At 53.7% G+C, this 15059-nt stretch overlaps 1 protein-coding gene across 22 annotated transcripts in view; it reads left to right on the top strand.

Annotated features, from left to right (window-relative positions):
* The window catches only part of PCBP3 (poly(rC) binding protein 3), a 219144-nt gene extending 204297 nt beyond the window's left edge, over window positions 1-14847 (top strand). For 14 of the 22 annotated variants that reach the window (XM_045852727.1, XM_045852726.1, XM_045852712.1 and 11 more), the window contains 5 exons: window positions 4258-4336; window positions 5017-5076; window positions 7984-8036; window positions 12874-13043; window positions 14073-14847. In XM_045852727.1, the coding sequence (XP_045708683.1) occupies window positions 4258-4336; window positions 5017-5076; window positions 7984-8036; window positions 12874-13043; window positions 14073-14109 (399 nt within the window). In that variant the 3' untranslated portion in view covers window positions 14110-14847. Of the gene's footprint in view, window positions 1-4257; window positions 4337-5016; window positions 5077-7983; window positions 8037-12873; window positions 13044-14072 lie in introns of those variants that run through there. The other 8 variants (XM_045852713.1, XM_045852723.1, XM_045852722.1 and 5 more) reach the window with 8 other exon arrangements.
* The last annotated feature ends 212 nt before the right edge of the window (window positions 14848-15059 follow it).

The raw sequence follows: 15059 nt of genomic DNA, 5'->3' as shown, positions 1-15059 counted from the left end.
ATCACAGAGCAGTTAAGTTGAAATCAGTAATTAAAAGATGACTTTTAAAAAGATACGCCTTTATGAAAAGTTAAAGAAGACCAAAATAAATGGAGAGACAATCCATGTTCTACAGCATGGGTAGAAACACCACATATCTTAATTCTGTTCATTCTTCCCAAAGTGAGGCACAAAATACAATAATACTATTACAACCAAAGTCTTGACTGGCTGTTTTAAATTTTCATATGAGAGAGCAAAAGCCAGGAGTCGCCAATATATTAAGAAAATATATGATAGGGAGATTTGTCCTGTGGACAGGAAGACCTGCAGTCGGGTGGTCCTAACTGAGACACTGTGGTTCGGGTGCAAGGGGAGACCAGGGCAGGTGGACCTGAACAGGGAGCCTGATCTGTGACCGAGATGTCAGGGTGGCCGGTCATCCACCTGGGAAAATGGATTTTTACAACATAACAACAACAACAAAATACTCCTTATGTATCCAGAAAAACGGCACTTTTAGAAGAAAATATAGTAGAATATTATTCTGTACACAAGTCAGGGAAGGGTTTCTTAAAACATAAACCATAAAATATCAATTAATTTGACTACAATAAATTTTAGAATTCTGTTTCTCTAAAGACACCGTAAGGAGGGTGAGGAAATGATCTTTTCAGCAGATGTAACTGAAGTCAGATTAGTATCTGAAATACATAAGGTGTTCTTGTGAATCACCAAAAATCAACCCAATAAAAAAAACAAAACAGACAAAAGACACAAGCAAGCATTTTACAGAAGAGAGACCTGAATGCATATCTAACCGCTTTGGTGATATATTTATTACCGTGAGAGGTAGTTGCATGGTATGTTTTGTGATAATTCATTGAGTTATTTATGGATATCTAAATTTTAGTAATCATCTGGGCTTGGTGTTTGTGTTTTTACGTCCTGACACAACACTAAGTGGAAACGACAAGCCATGGAGAAAGGCTATAATATACCTCCTCTGTTCCCTCCCTCCCTCTCCCTTCCTTGTGATTTGTAGCCACTGGTGGGAACTGGAAGTCTTTTTTTGTTTTTTAATGACAAAATATCTCAAAAAGTAGGAATTCCCCTTAGCACTTTGTTCTGCTTCCTCCTCTAAAAAATGTAGACATTGAGTCCCAAAGAGAGGAAGTGCTTGTCTAATTAAGGGCAGAGCCAAGACGAGAGGTGCCAGCTGATGTCTGCCTGTCAGTCCCTTTACCAGAGGTGTTTATCTAGGCATCTTGTGCTGGTCCAGCGCCTCCTCAAGGTGTCACTTTGCACTTGTGAGTGAGTGGGCATGAGGATTTATGTGCCATTGTGGCCATTGTTTCATAAAAAAGCGACACATACATTGCAGTGGGAATTGCTGAGTTTGGAGGTGTCAGACCCCTGGGTACAAGCAGAGCTGTGCCTGTAGCACACAGCTGGTGGCTCTGGAGCAGAGACTGCCTGATGCACCTCATCTCTTTAACCCCAGGGGGCGATGGAGAAACCCGTGGGCCTCCAGGGTTGGAGCCTGCGGACAGTGGGCGGGAAAGCTCTTGGTAGTTTCCATGACTGTTCACTCCAGTTAGACTGGGCAGCATTCAGAGCCTGCCATTTACACACATACATTCCCCCACTTTACAGATGGGGATGGTGGCTCCAGGACACCAGATGGTCCTGACTCCACAGAGCTGTCAGGGTTTGGCTGACTCAGGGGGGTTCTGCCTCCGGAGCCCAGTTCTTCCCTGCCAACAGACCAGTGCACAGCTCTGCACTCCTGGAGATTCAGGGACAGACAGGAGAGGGCCTGCTGTCATGGGAGCATGCCAGCCTGACTGTCAGACACGTGAGCAGGTGACAGGGAGTAAAGTAGTGGGACAGGAGCAGAAAACAGCCTGTCAGGACTTTTTGGCCTCCCTGCTGGCCCCACCCCCTGCACCAGGCTGCCCTCCCCATGTGAGTCTGCATGGAAATTCCAGTGCTGGTCAGACCCCAAAGCATGCCCCATCCTTGATGGCTGACTGCCCTGAGCAGGACAGGGCTGGCCTTCGCTCTCCAAGGTCACTTGTTTTCTCCGGAAGTGGCTTCCTTCACACCCTGGTAACTTATAGTTACCTCCTTGTGAGGAAACCTTAGCCCTAGTTTGAACTCTCCCATGTGGGTAGATTCAGGGCACAGCCCCCCCAAATGCCTCCATGACTCTTTGTGACTTGTGCATGGGGCACAGCTTTCTCAGCCCCAGGTCCATCAAGTGGAAGCTGGGGTTTGCAGAATCAGTCCAGCGAAGTCCCCAGGAGGCTGAGGATGGTCTTATACACTCTTTAGCCCTCATGCTCCAGGACACCTTTAGGTACTTGCTGTCTTTCTACAAGACACTCCGTCTTTCTACAAGGCACTTCCATGTCTCTGGGAAGAGGAGCTGTTGCTAGGCTGCCCGGCCATGCAGCTGGGTCTAGGCCTCTCTTCTGCATGGTTGCCTGGCCTCTCGGCATCTCACCTGAGGCACAAGGGGGTACAAGCCAAGTTTCACTGCTTGTTCTGTGATAGTGTCTCCTGGGTGTGCTCTCCTGGCACCTTTCTCAGGGGCTTTGATGCCTACCCACTCAGGTCACACTGTGCCTTGGGAAGTTAGGTCAAGGGGATATGTACCAGGCAGCAGGTGACTGTTGAACCCCAGCCCCTACTGTGACCTTGACCAGCACCACCTCATTGGGAACTCTTGGTAGTTCCCCTAACCTCTCCTCAGGAGTGTAGGCACAATAACTGCCTGGAATGGCCTCGTAGAGTCTGGAATGTGGCCAGTTGTCCCTGAGCAGACCCACCCACCCAAGTGCTGCAGGTCAAGAAGCACCGCAAGAGACAGGGAGACCCCTAGGAGAGGGAACAAGGCTGCATTTCAGGTGCACTTAGGATTTCCAGGAAGGAAAGAGGGAATCAGCCGACTCTGTAATGGAAATGCTGAGGAACAGTGTAGGAAGATAGGCCACCCACATCCCAGTGGTTCACATTGCCAAGGCTGTACCTCAAAGATGTGATCAGGAGGCCACAAGCTGGTCAGGGCCCTGCTTCACACCTCCTCACACTGAAACCCTGATCTGTGGAAGCAGGAGGTGGCCAGAATGACGGTCCAGCACACCACAAACCCCTGCACCCAGTGGCTGCCCCCGTAGGGCTGAAGGGCAAGGATGGGACAGAAGGCTCGGGGAGGGGGGCCATCTGGGGCCAGCAGTGAGCCTCCATGCACTGGGAAGAAGCATCTGGCATTTGTCTTAGTGCTGAAGGAGCCCAGATCCTGCAAGATGGGACGGATGTGGGTGCCTGGTCAGATTCTCATTATACCTGGGGATGCCAGCTCTGCTCTCTGAGGGTCCCCACCTACTGACCTCTGGGGGCTTCATGGAGGCCGCCATTCTTGCCTCTTGATGAGTCCAGCGTTGGCTTTGGAAGTTGTGCTGGGAGCATTCGGACTGGTCTTTCTGCTGGGAAAAGGTTCAGGGGTTGAGGACATTTCCCAGAATGTGCTGTCCTATCCTCAGAGGTATGTTTAGTTTTCATTTAAGAAATGAGGCTCAGATAAAATAACTAAATAAACTGTATTTCAAAGACCCCTCCCCCAAGACTAGTGGCTGAGGATAGGGGACAGAGAGCTGCCTACTCAGACACAGAGGGTACCAGTGCAGGGAGGCCTTTGGGTACTCTCACACACACCCTCCACAGAACCTTCCAATGCTACATCCTATCATCTCGGAGGTTACAGGAGGCCAAATGTGAGGCACAGCTAGCCCTGGGAGTGACCCAGGTTTAGCCCAGGAGTGGGCAGGGCAGGCTTGCAGAAGGGAGCATCACATGGATTTCCCACAGGTGCACATGAGCTCTGAGTGACAGCATGACTGTGAAGCTCTTAGAGGCCCAGCTGGTCCTGTTCTGTGGCTCTCAGACCCTCCCTATGAATCCCAGGGGCCCAGCAGCCTCCCCACTGACCTGGGGGTCATTTGTCCACTCAGGCCCACATGGTTGGGAAGTCTGACTGGTTCAGGCCACAGCTGCCAGGGAGCCAAGGAGAAGAAAGGGCTCAGTGCACCTGCTGACAACAGCCCATTGGTTTTCCCAGGCCAAGTCCTTGAGTTCTGCTGCGTCTGCCATGTGTTCGCATGGCCCCTCTTTATCTCTTATTTGTACAGAGTTCTGTTACTGCCTTTTTAATTTGGTGTGACTTGTACTCGATGACAATAACCTTCTTAGCTCTCATGTCCCTCCTACCCCCAGCAGTTGACCAAGCTCCACCAGTTGGCCATGCAGCAAACCCCCTTTCCTCCCCTCGGACAGACCAACCCCGCTTTCCCCGGTACGTACCCAGCTGCCCTTTCTGACCTCCTCTCTTCTCACCTGGGGACTTTCTCTCTCTGAACTGGCTTTATTCAGGGTCGTGAGCAGAGCAGGTACAGTTCTAGTTGTGAATGCCAAGGGTGTGTTAACATGTGTCAGTGTGCACATTGCTGCAGGCCAGGCAGGAGGCCTCTCTGTGTCCCCTGAGAGGGTTAGTCACCTGACAGCTGGACATCTTATGAGAAGGGACATCTGCCCCATCGAGGGTCTGCCTGTTCCCTGCTGTCCTCGGGCATTCTGGGGGCCCCTTCCTGTTGGACGTGTCCATCTGGCCTGCCCTGGAGCCTGTTCTGTCCAGGAGCAAGAACTCAGACAAGCACATGAGGATGCTCTTCCAGTGCACATCGCAGGAGTGACACCCAACAGGATGGCACATGCCCTGCCCCTGGGAAAACCGAGATAAGCCAGACCCCAGCCCAGCGCATAGCGGTCCTCAGCTCCCCTCTGAGCACCGAGGCAGGGGTGGGTTCCTTCCGATGACACACACAGAGCATCGCCTTGGCAGCCGTGGCAGATGAGAGCCCATCAGACGTGCTGGGCTGCCATGCGCCAGTCAGACTTTGAGCTTCCCTAGTTGAAGTGACCTTGCTTATCTCCTTGAGGGCAAAACATTAAATTTGTTTCTTCTTTGCTCTCCAGGAGAAAAGCTGCCTTTACACTCCTCCGAAGAAGCTCAAAATCTGATGGGCCCGTCGTCAGGTAAAACAAAGCGCTCTAGTGAAGAGCGGAGGCCTGGGCTCCGGGGGCACAACTGGGGGAGGAGGGGACAGCCAGTGCCTTGGCAAGGGAAGGCCCATGTTGTGGAGACGGCGTCTGTGTGCCCACCACCTTCACATCCCTAGTTCCCAGCTTCTGCCTTGGTCACTGCTGGGAGTGATATGGTGGGCCTTGGGCTCCAGCAGTGCCCATCGTCCAAAGTCCTTGAACAAGACAGAGCCACCGTCTGTGTTGTCATTTATTCTCCTAGTGGCACAGCGTGTGGGGGTCTGTAATGCAGACTTTGCTATGATGTGTGCCTTCCCAAAACGTATTTTCTAGGAGGCAGGAGCACACCTTCACTGATAAGAATACTCTGGTCACCCCTTCTGATTTGAATTAAAATGGCCCTGGGATAGTGCAGGGCAGGGCAGAGAATTATAGGTCCCATTACCCAGGGCAAGGAGCAGTGAGGCCACTGGAAGCCTGTGGCCTGGCATAGTGGGTATCCTCTGAGGAAGGGGCTACCCACTCCCCCTGGAAATCCTGGAACAGAGCAGAAGAGCAAGTGTCCAGTTAAAGGAAAGGTGCAGGAGAGGAGCGTTTCCAGTGGGGTTGGCTGTCAGCCCAGGGGTGTGTTCTGGGCCCCAGGGTGCAGCTGAGGCTGAAGGAAGCCCCAAGACTTCATCACAGGCTGCATCTGGGCCCATCTTTGCACCCTGGGACTCACAGGAGTCTTGAGGCTCCCACCTCCCCCCAGGGCCCCTCCCCAAGGCCTTCAGGCCTCAGGGACAGGGGACGCACACCTCCCTGTGGTGACCTCCCTCCCCAAGGCCTTATGGGACCAGAAGCTCATACGCTCTCAGGCATACACACATTTGCACGCATTTCACATGCATGCATATGCGTGCATTGCAGCAGATTAAGCCAGGTGAGCGTGAGGAGAGGCATTGACTTGTTTGACAGGCCCCTGAAGGCTGATGCCAGCATTGCTTCCAGAGCAGGCTCGGGTTGTGTTGGGGAAGCATGGTTCTTGTCCCAGACAGGGGATGTCATCATCTTAGGGGAGAGACACCCACCCTGGGCACAGAGCACTGACACACAGAAATACGAGTTTTAAATGCCATGTCTTCACATTATTAGTTCAGTTTTACTTTCCTCTTGAAAAGAAATCTGATACCTTTCTCTCCTTGATAAAAATTGACCATGTTGAACAAACAGGACTCCCGGCTTTATGTCCATCCCAAGCCAGGCTGCTAGGAGTTCCTGTGTAGGACTCAGACAGGACTGAGGAAATCTCTTAAATGACGTTTTAAATGTCACTATTTATAGAATGTGTATTGATGGTTGAACACCAAATAATTGTATTGAAAATACCTTTATTAAAAGAAGGTAAAGAACAGAAACTCTAGGTTTAGCTTTTACAAAATAAAAATGACAGACAATTCTGGATGAACGGTTCATGCAGCATCTTCCATGTGAGTCCCCATGCTCAGCAGTTCCCCAGGACAGTCCCATCCTCACAGGGCCACTCACGGCAGTGAGACAGATGGTCGCAGTACATCTGGTTTTGGAAACACAGGTGTTGTGGAGGAAGAAACAGGAAGAGGGGTGGGGACTAGGAGAGGGTAGGAGGTGAGACTGGGCACAAGCCAGCCCTGGGTCCAGTGTCGGGGAGCATGGACCGGTGTCTGGGGGCACAGGGAAGAAGCTGGAACCCTTGGCGGGTTTTGAGTCTTGAAGGCATCTAATCTGCGTTCTGTCGGGACCTCTCTGGGCCATACTGAGAGGCAAGGGCAGAGGAAGGGACCAGTGTGGGGTGGAGGGCTCAGGTTCTGGAATATTCTGAAGGTACATGAGCCTGGTCTTTGTAGTTAGCTGTAGGTGGCAAGAAGGGGTGGAGCCAGAGGGCTTCAGGGTCTGGGCTGAGCTGTGTCACCCGAGATGCTGGGACCACATGGGGCCAGGAGCAAGAGGAGCAGGGTCTCAGCTGTGGACTTCAGGTCTGGTATGTCTCCTGAGGACATGGAAGTGCGGCATGCAGGGAGCCAGTCTGCCTTGGGCCTCTGTCTCCACTGGTTTTCCCACTCCAGTCCCCCTCTGCATTTTGTTGTCACTGTTTTCAAAGCAAGGGTAGATCTTGTCTTGACTTCTGATAAGCTGTCTTGATTTGCTGGGTCCTAAACTGAGATTTGTCAAGATAAAGATTGGGGTTTGGTGACAAATTAGGCCTGTGTCTTCATCTCCTAATAGGACACCCATATAGAAATGCAGTCTTCCAGCAACCCAGCAGACTATTTTGGAATCAGCGAGGCACCAGACTGGAAGAACTGCATGCTGGGCCTGGGCTGCTGGGACTTGAAGCAGGCTGGGTAGCTGCCTTTGGGGAGCGTAGCGTCAGAGGCAGCTGACACCACAGCGGAGCTGGTGGCCAGCAGAGGGGGCTGAGCACTGTTTGGTCAGGGAGAAGGAAGAGCAGAGGGAACAGAACCCATGGAAGACAGGCACCAGGGTCGCAGGGTTGCGCCCTGGGGACCCCATGGAGTCTCTAAGACACAGCCACACCCCGAGAGCTGCTTAGCATGATGCTTTCTGTGTGCCTGTGAACGGTTTCAAGAGATGTCCCTCCATGTGGCAGAGGAGGGACATCATGATATGCCCAAAAGGAGAAAGTGAAACGTTGTTCTGCTGGGTTTCATTTTCCTTGTTTTGAGAGAAGCTGGGACTCGGGGATTGCACTGCAGTAGAGTGAAGAGCTCACAGGGCCCTCGGCCTCCAGCTGCACTGACTCTACCCCTCAAGCCAGCCCCTGGCCCTGCCCGGCCTGTGTGGGCCGAGTGTGCATCGGGCACTGGGGTGCTATGGGAGCAGCCTTCCACCAGCCTAACCGTGTACCCTTGGTGTGCCCAGGTCTGGATGCCAGCCCCCCGGCCAGCACTCACGAGCTCACCATTCCCAATGATGTGAGTATGCCCGAGCCCTCTTGACCCTATTTATGACCTCCCCCTTCCTTCCCATGTTAAGCAGTTTAATACCCATAAAAGCCCCTGAGATACCAGATTAGAAAGGAACAAACAGGGGTCTTCAAGGTTTACCTAGAATTCAGAAGCCAGAGCTGGCTGGGAAGCTGAGGGCCCCACTGTCCCCATGTGAAGGCACTGCCCTGGTTGAGGGTTGGTCTTTGAAGAATGGGGGCCCCGGGATGGTCTGGCGTGGCCCTGTCCTGTGCCCCCTGGGTCTCTGAAAGGTTTGGGGTTTTCTGTGAGTCTGCGGGACGTGGGGATGTGGCGGGTTTGTCTGGATTCCTGGATGTGGTGTCCACCGTCTGTTCCTGCCTGGGCTCAGCTGAGGGCGTGGCCTTTTGAGCTCCCTTCACATTCAGTCCTCTCGGCACCACCCTCTGAAACCATGGACCAGCCTAAGAATGCTGACTCGGATCCCCAACCCAAGACACAAAGGCAGATGTGGGCCATGTGTCCTGGAGGGGCGGTTGTCCTGAGCAACGCAGAAAGGCTGCCATGTGGGGGGCACGGGCTTTCTTGCCCTAGAACTACAGCCTTCGGTAACCTTCACTGCTTTTCACCTCACACCAGCCCAGGGGGAAATCCTCTTCGCTTCAGTAGACGAACCACAGGAAGCACAGACTTGTGACCTCAGGAGGTGGCCTGCTCTTAGTGTAAGAGGGGTTGGGAGTGGGACACTTGGACAGGCCGGCCCTCCAGAAGGACTACTCTCACCAAGGCCCCTCGTGCAGCTGCAGGCCAGACTCCTGCATCGGGTGATGTGGCTCTTCCTTCTCAAATGGAGACGGTTTCTGCTTTCAAGGCTCCAGACATGTTCTCCCGTGTGGCTGGTCCTCGAGTGGCGGCTCTGGGCAGCCTGCGAGTCTTTTTACCCACACCATACGTGCAGGTGGCCTCTGCTCTGGGCGTCCCCCTTCGGTAGCCTTTCCCTAAAACACCATTTCACCAATGCCAGGTATCCTGCTCTGATGTGGACCTTTGTTTTAAATCCAAATGAACCTAAAGGGCAAGGGGATAAGCTTGTACGGAGATGTTTCCTGGGTCCCCTCCCAGTGCATGGCCACCACCCTCCTGCTGGGGGAGCTCCTCAGGAAGTGGGTGCCTTCTGGAGCCTGTGTGCCCTGCAGAGCACGCTCGACCCTTCCTGGCAAAGGATCTCATGCAGGGAACGTGTCCCCCCTAGGCCTCCTGCCACTTTGGAGAGAGAAGGAAGTAGAATGTGTCTCTTGGGACACTTGCCTGTCATCTTGTCCATTTTTGTCTCTTGGTCAAAGTAAAATCAGACTAAGGGAAATTGTGCTGACACCTACATGTCACCATGACTTACCTGCAAATGAATGTGGTGACCAAAATGATGCACAGGATCCACGACACAGCCAGCCAGCCCTTGTGGCCATGGGGACCCAGGCCAGGTCAGGGCTGAGAGCCGTGCGTGGAACTGCCCCCAGCAGCTGGCAGCCTTGTGTTCCATCTGTGATGGTCACTGCTGTGCCCTCACTGCCTGTTGCACAGCTTGCCTCGCTCATGTCACTGTGCCTGTGGTGTCCCCATGCTCGGGCCCCTTCTGCTGGGACAGGGAACCTTAGGGCTCACACAGGCAGCGGAGGAGGTGTGGTAGGGTAGGTATGCCCCTTGGTTTCTGTGGGGTTTGGCTTGGAGGTCTGGTTAGGAGGGGGCTATGTTATTTGGGAGTTCCTGTCGTCTTTCAAATGTCCAGTGGGGCACAAAAGGCTTAGAGGAGGGCTGGTCTCTGGACTGAACGTCTGAGGAGCCCGGTGAGCCAGAGGAGCTGTGTGACAGGGCAGCCTTGGCTTGCAGGGCTGGACTAGCATGCCTTCCACCAAAGGAGCCAGTCTAGGCCCGGGCTGGTGCGGACTTCGCACTTCGTCCAGATTAGAGAGGCCTGTGACTTCTCACACCCCCCTCTCGCTGCTTAGAAGAGTCTTACGCTCAGCCAGGTGTCAGTGTCAGGGGGCTGCGCTGACAGCTGTGGTTTCTCATTAGCACTCAGACAGCACAGTTTTATCTGGGAGGGAGTTGTTTCCCATCAGCCACGGACGGGTGGGTGGAGAGCGGCTAAGGGGCCCTTGGGTGTGAGGTCTCAGGGAAGGGCCATGCCCTGAGGCGGAGGGGAAGAGAGGGCTGGGTGTGAGAACGTTTTCAGCAAGAAAATGGAAAGACAGACGTGTTTAAGAGAACTAGGGACGGAGACATGCCAGAGGGAATCTTCCTCAGATGGCTTACTGGAGCAGAAACGGGCAGCCTGTGCAGCAGGCGTGAAGCACTGCGTGGGCCGGGCAGGGCACTCACACTGAGGTGCAAAGGTACTAGAAGGGAAAGTGGGCTGCCAGACGGTTGGTTTCTAGTGGCCAAGGAAGGTGTGAGGACAGGGGGAGGACAAGGGGAGGACCAAGTCAGGGCAGGAAGCTCAGGTGGACTCCTGAGTGCCCGCGTCTTCAGGGAACTTAGCTGGCCCCACATTCTCCTTCCAGTTCTGCTGCCCCCGTGCCCGCTGCAGCAGGCCTGCCGGTCAAATCACCTGCCTTGACTGCCCCTGGTCAGTGAGGAGCCCTCAAGATTTCTCTGCTAGTGGGAGGGTGACAGGGAAGAGCAAGTCAAGGATCTCAGGCTGGTAACTCCGGAAGTCACGGTCCCTAACCTCAGGGCCAGGCACAGAGTAGTAAGGGAGGACACTGGTGAGAGATGGGCAGAGCCTGGGGAGGTAGGTGGGCCCAGGGCTGTGTGGGCAGGGCCTGGGGAGATGTAGGTAGAGTTTGGGGGACTTAGGCAGGAGGTGGAGGAAGCTGAGCAGCTTGGGGACAGAGGTTTGTCTGGACATTGGGCGGGGGGGCTGTGTTAAGGTCTACTGTGGCAGTTGGTCTAATATAGGAGAGTAGCAGAGATGTGTTGCGCGTGGGTCACCGGCTAGCAGTGACCACGGCACACTGTGGATGGCTCGACAATACGCGAGAAAAAACACACATGCACAGAGACAAACCAGTTTCTGTGGGGAAGTAGGGGACAGAATGGCCACCCCCCTAGTGGGGAGCGCCTGATTTACCGTCCATACCTGCTTTTATTGGGCTCATGCTACATAATAACTCAGGTAACGTACAATACTCATTAGGGGAAGTAAGGAATATAGGAAACAAAGAACTCTGCCGGTCTATTGAGTTGGGGGTCAAAGAGCTGTAAGGCTGAGGAACAAACTAGCTTCCTCCTAAGACCCTCCTCATTCAACTGAGAGCATTCTTGAACAAAGAAGGTTTCACAGTAATTTACATGTTCTTTCTTAGGCCTGATCACCCCGGGAAATCCGCACTTCCCAGTACCGAACTGTACTTCCCCGTCATTGTTTCAGGCTTAGGTGGAGCGCGGGAACTAAAGCCACCGAGAGATAAGGAGATTTTCTTCCGGACGCTGAGAACTCAGACTTTGTCAAAGCCGAGAGTGAGGGTCCATCACCCCCTTTTGCTGCAGCCCCCCAAGTCCTTCTTTTGGGGGGCCTCCCAAAAGTGATCGTGCCTGGCTTGGGTTGTTCCCCCGTGGGGAATCTTACCCGTCTTTGGCTAACCGACCAAGCTTTTGGGGTTCAGCAGCAGAAACAGCATTACTGCCAGGAAGATTAGCTTTTGTCTCCTTGCTGGCTCACGGTTCCAAGGGCGTTCCCTGAGCCTTAGCCTAGGCGGGGGTCTCAGTTTCTGATACCAGTCAGGGCGGTTCCCAACAGAGATGGCCTTACAGATAAGCAGAACTGAGATGCTGTAAGTCACCTCAGGGAAAAGAGGTAGTTGAAATGCACCTGTGTCCCTGGTGAGCTGGTGTCATCGCACAGGTTCAGAATCCCTTCATTTGGAAATGGATTTCCTCCAGCCTAGCCCCAAACCCTGCACCTGCTGCCTCACTGACATAAGAAATCAGAACTTCTATCACAAGTGCTGATACCCCCGCCCAGGCTGCCACAGGAGAGGTGGCTAGGAAACCACCTGCACAGGCCCCACTTTCCAGCTTCTTCTCTCTGTGCTCCTGCTGGGAGCTCTCACTAATAGCCCCTGTGTGAATGAAAGGACTCAGTTCTGTCCATGGACTCAGACTTCCATGTGCAGCAGGGTGGGCTGGGAGAGGCTACGGAGAGCGGGTCCTGACCTCAGGCTGCACTCTGGTCCCACACGGGGCTATTCTGGGTCCCAGGGACACCCTGGCTCTGGTCCTTCTGGCTCCTTCATTCTCCATGACCATCTCCGCCTTCAGCCAGCTGAGTGGCCAGAGGCTACTGCATTCATCCTTGAACAGAGGTCACAGGATGGGAAGGAAAGAGAGCATCTGATATGTCCTCAGAATTTCATCCAAGTTTATCAAAAGACAGGTTATAAGTAGCAGTGAGCTTTACTCTGCTTTCAGACAAACATCCCACCACTTTGAGAACCCAGCCAAGAAGATGGCAACATGGCCTTAGCCTTGGTGCTGGTGTTGGGCCGCTGGGCTCCACATCTCTCAGGCCCCCAAAGGACACTGGGCAAGTGACAGCCATGTTGCTCCCCAATCTCCTGATTTGTTGAGACAGCTTGCAAATAGGTCACCAAGCAGAGCCCTGGTGCCCACACCTCCCATCCCTTCCACAGGGAGGCAGTGCCTCTTCCTTCCAGAAGCAAGGAGTTGGTGGCATGGGGTGGAGACCAAGGCTGGGCCACCCACCAGCTTCCCCCAGGGCTCTGCACACTCTGCTCAGGGCCGCCATGGGTTCTTCTCTAAGAAATTCCTCCATCCTTTTTTCTAGCTAATAGGCTGTATAATTGGACGCCAAGGGACCAAAATCAATGAAATTCGACAGATGTCTGGAGCTCAGATCAAAATCGCCAATGCTACAGAAGGGTCATCAGAGCGCCAGATCACCATCACAGGGACCCCAGCCAACATCAGCCTTGCTCAGTACCTCATCAATGCCAGGTGAGTGCGGTCAGTGGCCAGGGCACTCGGAGACTGGGTGTAGAGTGGGCCTCCCCAGGGCAGCTTTTTCCTCGCCAGGCCTAGCATGGAAGGTGCTGGAGAGTCTCCACACAGACATGGGGCCTTTCCCACTTCACCTTTCACCCTGAAGGATCTTCAGTGAGGGCCTAGGTGGGATTAGAGGCAAGAGTATTTTCAGGAAGGCAGTGGCTACGCCATCCAGGGCCTAGGGTCAGCCATATACCTGGGTTGAGATTCAGCATAAAGGGCCCTATAGTTTCAGAGACATGTTACTAGGTTATTCTGCTCTTACGTCATGTGTTGTAAAGACCCCCCAAACCTAGACACTTGCAGAGTAGTGCATTAGGGAACTGTGCGAGTGTTCAATGTTACAAGTTGGGGGAGGTAGGGTCCTGTATCCAGCCAGGGCACATGGTGAGGAGCCCAGAGCAGCGGACAACTCTTCTGACTATTCCTGGGCCACTCACCTTGGCCTCCCTGCCCAGGGCACATTGGAAAACATGGTGTGACCACAGGGAGATGGGACCTCAAGGGGGCAGGAAGGCATCCTGCCTCTCCTCCACCTGGGGCCACACCCTCCTCCCTATCCCACAATGTTGGGGGAGCTGGAGGGAGACCCAGGGTAGACAGAGAGGCAGCCCCTGTGGGCAGTGTGACTCCAGCGCCCCTCCCTGAATGGTTGCCATAGAAGTGGTTGTGATGGCCTCTGACTGTCCAGGTGGTTCTGGTCGTGCCTGTAATATGGTGACAGGCATGGGGCATTGGGGTGGGGAGGCTGTGAGCCTGGGAAGGAAGAACCCCTGGATCTGGTCCCTGCTGGTCCTTTTCCTTCTGCTGGGCTGTTGTCTCCAGCTCAGGGCTGCTGAGCAGTGACCTGAGACTCTCGGTCCCATAAAAAGGGAGACATTTGCCAAAGCTGTGAGGATGCCACAGAACGATGCATTCCCAGTATGATCTCATTTTATAAGAACGCTGTGACCTGTCTCCCTGTGCCTCTGTCTCTTCCAGGCTGACGTCTGAGGTCACTGGGATGGGCGCACTCTAATCCTGCCCAGCAACCGCCACACCACGAACCCTGGCATCCACCTGGTTCACACACCCTGTACAGACAGCCCACCCTTCGCCACAAATACAAATAGAGGTTTTCTTTACTAACAGAATGGTCTATGCCATAGAGGTTCACACGTCGACAGAGCAAGTCTATATCTACAGCTGCCTGTGAGCTGCAGGCCCATCCCTGACTCCGCTCGCTCAGTAACTCCTGCTCCAGTCTGCTCACACGTCCGCATGCAGCACTTACTATGTTCCGTGCTTGGGGGCGTTCCCATCTATGACATTTTAGAGTATCGTTCCTTAGTGTCAGTATAACTGTTTTAAGAGTTGGTTTAAACATTTTGACAGCACATCCTATAAGCCGTCCTCTCCTCAACCATCTAGACCCGTGGCTGCCCCGCCCTCACCTGGCCCCACCGCCCACTTTGTTTCCCCTCGCAGCCTTGCTTGTCTTGGCCCATGTGTCCATGCAGGTCTTGTGCTGGAGTCAGGCTGTGCCCTTCCCCTTGTTCTTAGGGAAGCAAAAGAGGGTGCCAGGTCCTGATCTGAGGAGTGATGTGAAGGGGGGTGCTAGGCCCTGATGTCACAGAGATGTCATGTGTGGGGCGGCCACACATGGGCCCTGGGCGGCTTCCGGGTGGTTGGAGGGCATGGACTGACCAGGAAGCGCCTCAGCACCATGTCCGAGTTCAATAAATGTCGTGGGCTGTCCCCACTGGCTCTGGCTCCTCTCTGTGCCCCTCGCTCAGACCCCCTCGTGGGTATGCACACATGCTCATGTGCACACACACATGCACATATGCCTGGTCACACACCCCTGAGACCTGGCCCTGTGGCCACCTGCTGTCTAACAAAGCTGATTGTCTCACACAAATTAAGACTTTGTCCCCTGTCTCCCAACCCTTTCTTAATTGTTTGACTTGCGCAGGTCTTTCTAGTGTT

This window comes from Phyllostomus hastatus, unplaced genomic scaffold, assembly GCF_019186645.2.
Source record: "Phyllostomus hastatus isolate PE091 unplaced genomic scaffold, TTU_PhHast_1.1 phas_contig_948, whole genome shotgun sequence".
NCBI classification, from domain to species: domain Eukaryota; kingdom Metazoa; phylum Chordata; class Mammalia; order Chiroptera; family Phyllostomidae; genus Phyllostomus; species Phyllostomus hastatus.
Note: the sequence above shows the minus strand (reverse complement) of the source record. Positions and strands in the feature narration are given on the sequence as shown.